Source organism: Zonotrichia albicollis, chromosome 21 (genome assembly GCF_047830755.1).
Source record: "Zonotrichia albicollis isolate bZonAlb1 chromosome 21, bZonAlb1.hap1, whole genome shotgun sequence".
NCBI lineage: Eukaryota > Metazoa > Chordata > Aves > Passeriformes > Passerellidae > Zonotrichia > Zonotrichia albicollis.
In genome coordinates, this window is record NC_133839.1 from 8,331,620 (window position 1) to 8,345,495 (window position 13,876).

Consider the following 13,876-nt stretch of genomic DNA (forward strand, 5'->3'; position numbering starts at 1 on the left):
GGTCTGAGCCCTGTTACACCCTCAGGGACGGACTGTGCTTGGCCTGAGCCCCGTTACACCCTCAGGGACGGACTGTGCTTGGCCTGAGCCCCGTTACAGCCTCAGGAATGGACGGTGCCGGGCCTGAGCCCCGTTACAGCCTCAGGAATGGACAATGCTGGGTCTGAGCCCCGTTACAGCCTCAGGGACGGACGGTGCTGGGTCTGACCCGTGTTACAACCCAGGCACCGCCTCAGGTGATGGCCGAAAAGACTGGTTGGAAATAAAACACCATAAACAGCTGCTTACAGAGCAGGTATTTGTTTATTGCAGTGCTGGAGTTGAGGGGGATTTTCTCCACCTCACTCACTCACCCTTGTTGAGTGCTGTGGTTTATTTGTACAGTAAGTATTCCTTGATGTTGCTATGTCATTAAATTAGCTCAGCACGTATGTGATGATGTTATACATAATGTTATCTTATGGTTATAAATAGTTTTTCTGTAGTGCCTTGCACCTCCCCAATTTAGGTGTTCTTGGGGGTTTTCTTTGATGAAGGCTCAAGGTCTTCCTCCCATCTGAACTTTTTAACTTTGTCTTCAGACCATGTGCAGTTATGGTGTTCCTTGGTCTTTCTGGATCTAACTGATCTAAATTCTTCATTTTGTGGCTAATTTGAATTATATTTACCAATTTCTTGTTTGTACATCCTCCTGCTTCCCAGTATAGCTACACTTGTTTGTTTCTGAGATTATTCACCTGGCAAGTTTCTGTTTATTTAAGCTTTAAGTAACCAGCTAACCATAGACTGGCTATTGCACTGTACAAAAAGTTATGATTCAGCTTATATAGATATAGAAAGTTATGATTCAGGTTGTATAAATATACAGAGTTATGATTCAGGTTATATTGGTGTCCTTAACCTCAAGCTACATAAACATCTTGTAACTTTGACCCAAGTTATATCAGCATCACCTTTCTCCACCTCCTTGGTTAAGATCTTACAGGAGGGAGGGGTGAAAAAAGCAAATCCCTGTTTGATCTTCAGCTGCTTCTTCAGCTTTGAAGTGCTGCAAACACAGCCTTGGAGCTCATCTGTCTCTGTCTTTGATAATGCCACACAGCTGAAGAGTTTTGTGCTGTAACACCACTCAGGTCACAGAGATGCCAGAGAAACACTTGAAACAACATATCTGCTTGAAGCACCTGAGTTTTTAGGGTGCTTTTACACTTGAAGGATCTGTCATGCTCTTATTTATAATGCAGTCTGATACACAAAGCTTTGTCAATGTTATTTTCTTCATCATTCTGTGGAGCCTCTTTGGGTTTTTTTTAAACCTCTGCAGATTTTGCTCTTTTTACAGTAACACTGAAATATCCCCGTGAAAGAACTGCCTGTCCATGCCTATAACCCCGTGGGCCCAGGGAAGAGGATGGTAAAGGGAAAAGCTCCTTCCTTGTGCCTTTCAGCACCTGGGAAATAATCAACAAGCAATGATTTGCTCCTGTGCAAACAGATTGCACACACCTCAGCCAGGGAGAGGAAGGAATTTCACTGCTCCATTCCCAGGGCTGAAGGGAGATGCAAACCTCTCTCTCCTCAGGTCTGTTTGCTCAAAAGGAGCCAGTGCAGTGATGGCTCCAAGTTTACAACTCCTATTTAGCAGAGAAACTGCTTTTAAGGAGCATCAGCAAGATTTTTCCTGGGTAGTTTCTGGGAGGGAGGAACAGGAGCTCATTCCCTTTGAGCTGGAATGCTCCTGGCTCACTGCCAAGGGAGTGAAAATTCCTCAGAAAAATATTTTGAAAGGTGGTTTTGAAGCCCAAATATGCAAGATAATGAGTGGAGAATGAGATAGCAGAGCTAAAACAAACATCTGTGCTGTCTGTACTGCTGATTAATGAGCACCAATTTCACCCTAATAACTCTGAATTGCAGATGGATTGAAGGCCAGAGGAATGCCCTGGATGGAGCAGGGAAAGCTCCCAAGGTTTGGGATCCCTTACTCACACCAGATCCTTGGTAAGTGACTGACAGCAGCTAAATTAGTACTAATGAATAAGTCATTAATAAGGTGAGCTTTGAACCTTGGTAAACCACTGTTAAAACTTTATTGAATTCCATCAAATTTATTAAACTCTTGTCAAATTATTCTTTTCACTCAATAAAACATTGCTGCTTCTCTCTCTGGAGTGAGGTGTATTCCACTCAGTCACAACAGTTTTCTTTTAAAGCAAAGAATAAAATAAAACTCACCATGGAGATAGGAGTTTATTTCTGCAAGATCTACTTTACAAACTCTACAACCAGGCATTGTTTGTGCTCTTGCTTCCACATAATTCAGAGCATCTCAATTTTCAAGGGGAAAAAAAAAAACCCTTGAAAAAGACAAACTTTTTAGATTCAGAAATTCAAGTTTTTCAGTTTTTAACTTTAAAACCCATGAAGCAACACAAAGATTTAAGTGGAGGTGGTGTGGGTTTCCTTCCCCCATCCCATTTCATCTCTTGGCTGGAAAACTTTACCCTCAAAGCAGGGGCTGGTGCAGGGGAGGTTGTGCCTGTCTCACAAAATCCCAGTGCTTTACATCTCAGAGAGACAAAAGGCAGACACAGTTAAATATGGGAAATTTTCCTTTCAAATCCCTGCTCTAAGTCACCTTCCAGACCCTCCAACAAGGCCTTTATTTCAAGCCATTGAAAGTTCTGGATTTTCAATAATGATTACTAGAATTGAAGAGGGAAATTGTCACTTATCAAAATGACCCTGAAAGGCAGGGACTGAATCTTCTTGCTTTACTGTCTAGTACAGCATATGGGAAATATAAACAAGCCTTACTAAGAATTTACACATACATTTTGGGGCTTTTTACATTAATTCAGTCAATTTACAAATAATCACTTCAGGCAGAGAGTTAAAAGTATCATACAAAACACAAGTAAAACCTCCATCTTATTAAAATGGAGAAATTCTCCATGGCAAAATAAAAATATATATGTATGGATATATATATATATATACATACAGGTTTGTCTCTGTATTCCAAATATTAAATACAACACTTTATATTACTTGTTTTGGTTAGCATGAAATGATGAATAATAATAGACAAAAGTCTTTTTTTCTCTAGAAAGATTGAGAAAAGTGTACGTCTGCATCAAAAATAAAAAATAAAATAAGTTGCTTTTAAGAATAAGATACCTGTTTAAAAAAAACACAACTCAAAAGTTGTGTTGTTTTCATCAACACAGATGTCTAAACACTTGATTGTTACAGTTTTAAAAGCAAACTGAAAACCTTTTTCCAGTCCCATAAATTTAAAAAAAATAAAGTTCTGTAAAACCAAGTTCATTCATGAAGGGAAAACAGCAGCTGTCACCTCCACCAAAAAAAAAAGTATTTTGAGACATTTAGAAAGCAACTTGTATGCTTACATGAACTCTTCTAAAACCAGAGCTGATAATAAAAATAAAATAAAATAAATAAAATGTGGCACAAAAGCTCTCTTGAACTCAATCTTCAAGCTGAAACAGGACAGTCAGAGGTGCCAATCCTGACTCTTCCCATTGCCAACAGCCTGGTACTTGCAGGTGAGGAGCTGCACCCACTTTCAGCCAGTTAAATCTGCAAATTAGGCATTGCTTTTAGGACTATCAATTAATTAATTCATTAATTCATCACTCTCATCACTGGAGTCAAAAATGTCACTGAGCCTGAAAGCCTGCTGCTGCTGCCTGGCTGCTGAACTGTCAACACTCCTCTCTTTCCCCTCTTCCTCCCTTAACTTTTCTTCAAGGTCTGGGAGTGTCTTTTCATACAGATAATCAATAATTTCTGTGAGAAAAAAGAAAAAAAAAAAGTGGTTTTAATTGGATCTGTAGAGGAACAGCATCACAGATAGAAATTATGTTGTTGTTAAATGCACAAAATCTCTGTATTGTTCTGATCCCAGGGGCTGCAGGGAGATCAGGCATAACACAAACATGCAAAGAGAAATTAAAATATACAGTCTTAAAGCTTTTCAAGCCAAGGTAGTAAAGAGAACAGTTTCATAAGCAATTGCATGAAGAGAACACTGAAAGTTATAAGAAAAATTAGTAAAATAAGCATAAAGTCTAAGACTTTAGCCAATTAGGAAAAAATTGAACCAGAATATATATCCTGTGAAATTCAAGCCAAAGCCTGAAGGAGCACATACAAACAGCTGGCATACTGACCAGAAAATGTCCTTCTTTTCCAGAGAGGGACAAAAGACACTTTTAGCCTATAAAACTTTGATTGAACATAGTCTCTAGGAACATCTCTGCAAAGAGAAGAGTTCAAAGAATTAGTGCTGCAAGGAACTATCATAAAGCTTAATTGCTACTGAGTTATCCAGTCAAACCCCAGCTTAGATTTAGGTAGAAATGATGGAATTCAAATAATAATTAACTCATAATATCAAATAATAATTTTTCCCATTAGTTGATTAACAGCTACACAACACCCCAGTATTTGGAACATTAAGGGTTTCAGATCTTGGCTTTCTGCTCAATGCTATGCCAGGATATGCAACTGTAATGTTTCATGTTTCCAAACTGAACATTTCCTACAGTTGTAAAGGTATCAGAACTTTGATTCCTCTGCTTTCACTGCCCTTTCTATCCATAAAAAGAAAAGAAGGGAGGTTTACCCAATAGCAGTACTGAGCTCATCCCAGTTTACTTCACTGGCATCCTCTGCTTTTGTTTGATACAACCTGGGAATGTGAGACAGAAGCAGTTTGCAAGCAGAACTCAAGACATCATTCAGTGCTCCCAGCTCCCCCAGTCAGAAATTACAGAACATTTTGTCCACAGAAAGAATGATTACAAAACATGCAATCAGGCTGTTCTCACCCTGCCAACTTTTATAAGCACAGCTCAAACAGTGGGAGATAAAAAACATCCCAGGGCTCAGCACTGTACCTTTTAATAAGGGTGATCTTGGTCCTTAATCCATTGGTCCCTCTGAACAACTGCTGCCCTCTGGTCAATTTGCTTGTTAGAATTGAATTCCTTTGAAAACACACAAAAACAAGTTTCTATCATTTCAAGAAATTCCAAGCTGCTGCTGTCACAGAGAGACAGTGTTCTGCCAAGTGACAGGGGGTATTGAAAGGACACAGTCATCAATGGAAAAAATGGTGTTATTTTACTATGAATATTAAGGCAACAAAAAAGTAAAATAATACATTCAATAAAACTATACACTTAACTTTAGCAACAGCAAAAATAAGAGTGCACTAATCATTACTATATGAAAGGATAGTGATTGAGAAAGATACATCACCAATCACTTCAATATTTACTGTCATCCAGATCTTGTCACTGGGCAGCCCCATTTCACAGGCAGGACCCTTCCCAACAACTGGAAAATCCTCCAAGTGTGTCCACCTCTAGGTGAGGTCTCCAAATTCACCTCAAAAGTGGGTCCAGCTTTTATGGGCCCCCAATCAGCAAGTCAAAGTGACTTGATTATATTTTTAGCACAGAACACCTGGATGTGATGGCACACTTCCCAACCAGCAGGGGCCCAGGCCTTGGCTGGGACAGTTTCCCCTAAAATACCTAAAAAGAAACTGCTATTCCTGTCAGTTGGGAAAGTTTCTCAAAATGATACATTTCTTGCAGATAACTACACAAGGTTATGTGAAAGTGTCTGAAGCAGCTGGTTACAGCTGGCATAGGAGTTTCAATCATCTATTTTTAGCTCAATAAATCTGCTGGTGTTAGTCACAATGCCCAGGGTTCAGCATGTAAGTCAACTCTGCTGCTCAGGCCTCTCACACCAGGCAGAAATCAGGCTTTGCTATCACAGCAAACAGAACTTGCTGCAGCTAGCAAGGAGTTATTTCTCTCACATTCATCTGCAATGCCTCTTTTCTGCTCTACAATCTCTTACCTGTCCTACCAAAGATCACCATGGTACAAAACACAGGTTTTGCAGAATAAACACACCCCAGTACACATTTTACCATCCCAGCTCAGCCAAGCCCTCACCATTTCTGTTTGCATTGTCTCCAGTATCGACTTCCCACTCTGGCTTCAATCTCAGTCCATGGCAGTGCCTGGTGCAGCTGCTCCCGCTCAATCCACAGCTCTGAGTCTGGCTGCTCCAGGGAGGAAAGGGAATTTCCATTTCCTACTGTCACTTTTCTCCTCAGCACATCCTTCACTGCACTCATTAACTTCTGGGTCTCCTCCTCTGTCCATGGACCATAGTTAATAGCTAAAATTGAAAAGCCACCAGGTTAAGGCATAATTTATCAGGAGTGATTAAGGAAAAAAAGGTAAAAGAGGAAATGTTTCACTTGGCGTGATTTTTATTTATAGGACCAACTTCTTAACACATGTCCTAGAAACACTTCTGCATATCAAGCTTGAGAGTTCAGCCCAAACACTAAAGAACAGTTTAATCTCCAGCTGTTCTTTTTAAATCTGGCTGCCAAATTCCTTCTGCCCTCCCCATAAAATCATCTTTTTTAGATGTCAGTTCTGTCAATAAAGAGTCATATTTGTTCCACTTTTTTTCCATTTTCTTTCAGAGATCTTTCTTACCTTTCCACATGAAAATACAATCAGTGGTGTGAAGAAGAGGACCACCACTACAAATCAATTAATTAATTAAAGACCCCACACTTGAAGGACTTTTAGAGTACCTATATTGTACAGTTCAAATAACATTACACAAAATGAATTTTCTTAAAATTCCCTACCTGACTTGATTTCAGAGAATTTCATAGCAACTGAGAGGTTAGAACGGGACATCAACTCAGAAATCTTCTTCCAATCATTGCCATGCAGAGCTTGATACTTCTTTAATTGCTCTTTTTCTTCTTTAGTATACCTGGGTGAGGAAATGGGCACAGCTTCAGCTGTAATTTCAAATAATTTCAATCTCTTAAAGGGCTGTAACATCTGCATGTGATCAGGGTTAATCATCAAGTCACATTTTAGAACAGAGGAATCAGTAAGGGAAAATGAGTTATCATTGAAGTGCAGTAACTGGCACAAATGGGAGAGAGGATCTTCATTTGAATCCATTTTTAATTTACAAATAATCAACACAGACTGATCTTAGCATTCAGAAATATTTTTAAAGCATTCCCTTACCTTCCTTTATAATTATTTGGGTCAAATATCTTCCTTGCTCGATAATAAATCAGCCTCCAGGGCCGGGGAATGCCCTCAGCTGGAAGGGAAAGGATCATTTTTAACAAACATTTCTAACAGTGGTGAGGCCACAATAAAACAAACCCCAAAACCCAACACTGTGGGGGCCTGAATATATGTTGTATTGTGGGATCTGTGTGGGTCCGAGTTGCTCCAAACGAGCTGCAGCTGCAGGGTCCTTAGTTGGGCAGCAGCTGTAGCTCGTGAAGGTAACTGAGATAAATAGGGGTGGGTTGAGAGCCCAAGAGGAGCCCCTGAGAAGACATGAAGGACTGTGCTGCAGAGAATGGAGAAGAGCCCCAGCAGAGAGGCAAGAACAACACTGCAGCGAAGATTACAACAACTGGTGCCCCGTGTGAGGAAGAACACACAACCAAACATTGAAAGAAGGTATGGAATCCCCCGGACAGCCGAGAGCTGTGGCAGCCTGAGAGCTGGGACTTTGGAATATCAGCCAGAGAGCTGGGACTATAGAAGATAGGACAGCTGAGAGCTGTGGCAGCCTGAGAGCTGGAACTGTATGCGTATTGTAATTGTATAATTGTTAAAAGAAAAGGGGGGAAATGTGGGGGCCTGAATATATGTTGTATTGTGGGATCTGTGTGGGTCCGAGTTGCTCCAAACGAGCTGCAGCTGCAGGGGCCTTAGTTGGGCAGCAGCTGTAGCTCGTGAAGGTAACTGAGATAAATAGGGGTGGGTCAAGAGCCCAAGAGGAGCCCCTGAGAAGACATGAAGGACTGTGCTGCAGAGAATGGAGAAGAGCCCCAGCAGAGAGGCAAGAACAACACTGCAGCGAAGATTACAACACAACACCACACATTTTCATGGCCATGCTGCCAGCAACAGATTCTTTCCAATCAGCAGCTACAAACTGCATGGGCTGGGTGTGCATTTGATCCAGGTGTGATTAAATTTAACTGGCATGATGCTGAACATGGCCTTAAAGAGAGACATGAGACCAGGCAGGAGCTGAGCAGACCCTGGGTGTCACAGACTGTCCCAAATGAGAAAAGCAGGCACTGGGGGCAGCAGCAAAAACCAAATTAAAATCCCCAGAGAACAACCCCTGGGAACACACAACCACCTTGGGCAGCAGTGCCCAGCACAGGGAACTGAAGGCACAGAAATAATGAGACTTTCTGCCAAATCTTCCCAGCCCAGGAGCAAATTCCCAGCCTGGAATGAAAGTCAGCATCAGGGAAATGTGCCAATGCAGAGGGAAGTATTGTGTGTCTGAAATAACCACAGAGGAACAAAGCTGTAGTTTGATCCCAGCATCCTGATCCATGACAGGCTGCCCTTTACTCTGCCTTGCCTGAGATGCCACCAAACACATGGAATAAACTCCTGGGGCACTGAGGAGCTCCCCAGCTCTTGGAAAACTGGCATGGCTCAGTTTCCTCCACCTGCCACCTATTTATTTGTAACAATTTCAGACAGGACTTAATCACTCACAGCTGCCATTGGTAACCTTAATTATAGTTTAGCAAATAATGCACTTAAAGCCATAAAGCCCAAATGCAAGTCTGGAAGTCTTTACTGGTCATGACCACATTTTATCTCTAAACTTTTCCTATCTGAGACCAGGTAATAAGAAGAGTGAACTGTGCAGATTATCAACTACACCATGTCAGCACCTTCTTTTCTCACCAAATTTAGCAACATCAGTGCTTTTAACAAAAATTATTTTACAGAATATGCCATGCTATCACCAGCTTGTAGAATGCAACATTCAGCTGTCTGAAAAAGTTAAATACTCACAGATTTTCTCACAAAAATGATGTTCTGTTTTCAGGCGATGGATGGTGTCTTTATCATTTGGATACCTCGAGGTAAACAAAAGTTTTTCAGCACTGTCTATTCCAGTAAGTGCTAAGAACTCTTCAACATTTTTCCTGATTTGTTTATTTTCCTTCTGGGTAAATCTGCCAAATCTGACAGCCATACCTAAAATACAGAAAAGGTTTAAAAAAAAAACCAGGTCAGACCTCAAGTACCATCTCTTGCCCATTTCAGGTATCAACAAATTCAGAGGGGAAAAGAGAAAACTGAAAGAGACAAAACCAGCTAGGAATCAGCAATTAACACACAAGTTTGGACTGAAATTTGCCAATGTGGAAGCAGATGCTCCAAAACAGAAACAGAAAAGACATCAATGGAATGAAGTGAACCAGACTGTGGGTGACACAGACACGGCACTGTCCAAACATCAGCACAGCTGCACAGTCCTTCCTCACTGCAAGAGGATTTCAGAGAGCTCACCCTGCTTTTTAAACTCCTTAAACCTCATCAGGTCTCTTCCAGCCATTTTCCTGATTGAACTGTCTGATATATTCTTCACATGAGGAATAAACTCTTCCAGTTCTTGTCTTGCAGTATCCAAATCCATAAATAAACTTGTGACAGAGTCCAGGCCTTCCTCACCATCCACACTGACATCATCATAGGCTGCCAGCTCAGCAAAGGAATTGTTCTGGTGCTCTTCATGTGAGGCCAAGGCTTTTGGTGTCCTGATATTAAAAAAAAAGACAAAAAAACCCCAAAAATAAAATGCACCACTAGGACTCCAAGACGGAGATGTTGTCAACACCTCTGCCATTAAAAGAATGAACATATTCATTAATTACAGAACAAAAAATACTTCACACATCCACTGCCTTGCATTTCTAACCTTTTAACATAATAATTGTAATTTATTTCCAAATTTCTGTACTTACACTAATCAGGGAGCTTTCTGAAGTTCCGAAAATCCACAAAACTCTCACACATGGGCATAGTGAAGAAATAATCTCTTGCTAGCACTGGCCCACACATTTTTTCCATCTGTCTCTTACTACTGCTCCTGTTTTGTTTTCTAGACACTGCAAAGGCATCAAGAACTACTTACATGAGCATTTATTTGCAGAGAACATTCAATTGTTTAGCTGACCTTACTAGCTGCTTGGTTAAAATGCACATGGTCACTATAAATATTAATTTTAACAAACTAAATCCTTTTCTTTTCCCCCCACTAAATGGGAATTGTTTGTAGCTAAGTTATTTCTATACCTATGGTTTTAAAAGAGGAAAGAGCCTACAATGAAGTGTTCTTAAAAATTGTTGTTGGATCTCCACAAGCAAACTGAGGTTTTAAAGCTGGTCTCCAACATCACAAATGTTGCGTAAATTCAAAGTTTTTCTCTAAAACACACACAAAACAGAATGAAGAAAAACCTGGAGGGCAGATAACAAAAGGAATGTATTTGGGGAGTGGAGGAAGGAAAAAACCCCACAAAGAAAACCTGAACTTACATCACATCAGAGTCTGAAGAGCTCTCCTCCTCGATATAAGCCCTGCTCTTGTAGGGCTGTTTAGCAGGTGCTGGAGCCCTCCCAGCTGCTTTACTGGGGGTGGAGAAGCCTGCAGGGAGCTCCACGGAGACCTCAGTGCTGGCAGAGGCAGCATCAGAGCCTCCATCCTCCCCTGCAGGGCAAGGCCACCCCCTGTGCTGCCCTGGGGGTGACAGCGGCGCCTCAGCTGCTCCCTCTGTGTCCTCCTGGCCCTCTCTCCTCTTCTTCCTCTTCTTTTTGGGTTTCTCTTTGTGGCCCTTGCTGTGCTCCTCACAGGGAGGCAGCTCACCCAGCTCATCCTCTCCAGGATGCTTCTCTTTCCTCTTCTTCTTGTGCTTTTTAAAATAAACACAATCAGCAGCCTCCTGCTGGCAGTTGTGATTCTCAGAGACACAGCTGCCATCGCTGAGCTCGTGGCTGCTGTCCTTCCTCTTCCTCTTCTTCCTCGGGGAAGCAGCTGCTCCAGTGCCATTGCTGATCTCATGTTCCAGCTTCCCAAAGTATTTATCCAGCAGAGTCTGCTGCTGCTCATTCTTTTTTTTCAGTTTTTTCTTCTTTTCCCTGCCCTCCTCAGCCTGTGCTGCTGCATCTTCAAAGAGCACTAGGGAAGCATGGCCAGGCTCTCCATCTTCCACACTTTCAGCATTTTCATGGTTGTTGTTGGACTCAATTGGTTTCCTCTTCTTTTTCTTCCTCTTGACAGAATCCTGGACTTGAAAATCACCTGCATGTGCTTTATGTTTCATCTTTTTTCTCTAAAGCAAAAGAGAGGAGTTTTAGTGAAGTGTTGTCATTTATACACTGGTTTTGTTTAAAACAAAACACCCCCCCAAAAAAATCCAACAAAAAGCACAGAACCCACCCAAAACCTCAACAATTAGAACCTCAATTTTATCTTAGACTCTTACTTTTCAATCCAGTTAGTTTTGTAAAGTGCCTAGGAAAAGCTGGTGCCTTCTTTATCAAACAGATGAGCATCACAGCTGTCCCCAGCCTTCAAAGTGCTTTCCTACAACAACAAGAAACACTTTAATACATATAATAAATATTTAATTTAATAAATATTAGCTTTAATTTTGAATAGCTGAGCAAGGTCTCACTATTATGTTCAGCTTTCAGCACTGAAACAGCACCAAGCGAAAGGCAACAAAGAAACATGAGACTGATCAGCACTAAACCCCAAATTCTCTGATGAGGAGTGTCTGAGGGGCCGAGCTCAGCCCTGCCGGGAGGATTCGGGCACACAGAGAGGGCAGGGAGCATTTTTAGACATCTTCTACACCCAGCACGTACAAAACACTCACCACACAACACCCCGGGGCACGTTTGAAACACGCGCCCTTCAATTTCGCATTGCCAGGGCAGCTCGCACCGCCGGCCGGTCCCGGCCATCCCCTCCCCGCCAGCGAGGGCAACGAGCGGCCCCGAAAGCTCCGCGGGGCTCAAAGCACAGCTCGGCCATAGGCCCAGACACCGAGAATCCCCGGCTGAGCGCGGCCGGGCCGGACCCCGCCGCTCCGGGGCTACCGAGGGAGGCTCCCCGCGCTCCCGGCAGCCCCGGGCTGTAAACAGCCCGCGATTCCCCCCGGCCCCGCCGCCCCTCAGCGCTCCCGGTCCCGCTGGGCCTCCCGTTACCTCCACGCGGTGTGCGCCCGCGGCACCAGCTCGCCGCGCCCCGCCCCCGGCCCGTCCGTTCCGCCGGCGGAAGCGGCTCCAGCCGGAGCCATTAGAGCGGCGCACCGCTTGTTGCCTGGAGACGGACGCCGCCGCGCGAGCCACGAGTTCGGTGGGAGAACCCCCGGCACCGGCACCGGCACCGGGCCGTGCAGAGAGCCCGGGATCGGCACCGATACCGGGCCGTGCAGAGACCCGCGGGACCGCCGAAACAGCCCCGGCACCGGGCCGTGCAGAGAACTCGGGATCGGCACCGACACCGGCACCGGGCCGTGCAGAGACCCCCGAGATCGGGACCGGCACCGGCACCGGGGCCTTGCGGAGAACCCCGGGATCGGGATCGGCACCGGCACCGCCAAGACAGCCCCGGCACCGAGACAGCCGAGACTCCCCCTCGACATCCGGATCGGGACCGGGGCCGCCCAGAGCCGCCCGGGCCGGTAGCGCCATGGCGAGCGGCAGAGCGGGGCCCCGGCGGCAGCCCATGACCTTGGCCGAGGCGGGCCCTGGCACGGAGAACGAGCGGCTGGGGCTGGTCCGGCTCAGCATGCTGCAGAACCCGCTCATCATCAAGGTGAGCCCCGCCACCCCCGCGATCCCCTGTCACCACCCCACCGCCATGGCCACCTCCCATCCCACAGCCCCCGGGGAGGGTGAGGGGTCACGGTCACCCTGGGCAGCTCCACAGCAGAAAAGTTTCCCCTTAAAGCCGTTAAATCAGTTTTTTCCACCCCATACTGGTTTCTATTACAAGGAAATTGTGTTTCCCCGCTGCTCCTTAATGAGCGCTCTGCAGCCGGTGATGGGCACAGAGCAGAATGGGCTCTCCCTGCCAGGGTTTCCCCAAATCCCGAGGTCTGGGAAGCACCTGGGGACAGGGACCCGGGGTTTGTGTCACACAGATTGTACCCACCTAGATCACACTGCCTTGGAAGGGGAGCCCAAGGCTGTTTGGAGGAGTCCAAGGAACGCCTGGCACTCCGCACCCTGCTCTGGGTGACAAGGTGCTGATGGGTCACAGGTTGTACTCGATGATTTTGGGGGTCTTTTCCACCCTAAGTGAATCTGTAATTCACATTTTTAAACCTGCTCTGGAGGTTCTGTAGGAGCATTGTGGGGTAGGAGCGTTGTGGGGGTGGGACAACCGGGACGGATGGAGATGAGAGATGTCTGCAGCCAGGTCGTGGAAATTGTGGCTTATTGCAAAGGGCCTGGGTGCAGGGCCCTGCTGGGAGCTGCCAGACACAGCTCGCAGCAGGACTGAGAGAAGAGAGGGGTAGAGAGGGTAAGAGGGCAAGAGAGTAAGGGAGTAAAAAAGGTAAGAGAATAAGAGGGTAAGAGAGTAAAAGGGCAAGAAAGAGAAGTTCCCGTTACAATACAATAAATCTTCCTCTGTGTTGAATATTCTGATTCTCACTCACCAATCTAGTACAAGATACAAATCCTATAGCATTTACATACAGCCTATAACAATCATTACACTCCCATACTGTGTTACATTTTAAACCCTACAAACTCCTCTTTGGACCCCTTCTGCCAAGCTGTAGGGTCTGCTCTGCCTCTTGGGCCTGTCTGCAAGCAGAGGGTGTTGTTCCATCAAAAGGGGATCACCTTCAGCTAGCCATGCCATTGTTTCCCATTTGTTCAGTAACTGAGGGATCTCAAAGCTTGCTTTCATTTCAATCTCGCTTATATTCTCA

At 44.5% G+C, this 13,876-nt stretch overlaps 2 protein-coding genes and 1 long non-coding RNA gene across 4 annotated transcripts in view; 2 read left to right on the forward strand and 1 right to left on the reverse strand.

Annotated features, from left to right (window-relative positions):
* Positions 1–135: 135 nt before the first annotated feature.
* On the forward strand, positions 136–9,051 carry LOC141731360 (uncharacterized). The gene is made up of 2 exons (XR_012583394.1): positions 136–2,001; positions 6,545–9,051. It is a non-coding gene; the product is annotated as an uncharacterized LOC141731360 (long non-coding RNA).
* Positions 2,072–12,226, reverse strand: TTF1 (transcription termination factor 1). 2 transcript variants are annotated; one of them, XM_074556203.1, is made up of 12 exons: positions 12,138–12,226; positions 11,411–11,511; positions 10,464–11,257; positions 9,435–9,682; positions 8,934–9,119; positions 7,113–7,191; positions 6,716–6,846; positions 6,000–6,228; positions 4,926–5,015; positions 4,652–4,717; positions 4,197–4,282; positions 2,072–3,813 (listed from the first exon to the last, which is right to left on the reverse strand). In XM_074556203.1, the coding sequence occupies exons 3-12, from the start codon at positions 11,246–11,248 to the stop codon at positions 3,641–3,643; spliced, it is 2,073 nt and encodes a 690-aa protein (XP_074412304.1). In that variant the 5' UTR covers positions 11,249–11,257; positions 11,411–11,511; positions 12,138–12,226; the 3' UTR covers positions 2,072–3,640. The 2 variants fall into 2 exon arrangements, with proteins under 2 accessions (XP_074412304.1, XP_005494188.2); XM_005494131.3 differs by lacking the exon at positions 12,138–12,226 and adding an exon at positions 11,807–12,131.
* The window catches only part of CFAP77 (cilia and flagella associated protein 77), a 59,049-nt gene continuing 57,398 nt past the window's right edge, over positions 12,226–13,876 (forward strand). The window contains exon 1 of the mRNA XM_074556204.1: positions 12,226–12,750. Within this exon, the coding sequence (XP_074412305.1) occupies positions 12,625–12,750 (126 nt within the window). The 5' untranslated portion in view covers positions 12,226–12,624. The remainder of the gene's footprint in view (positions 12,751–13,876) is intronic.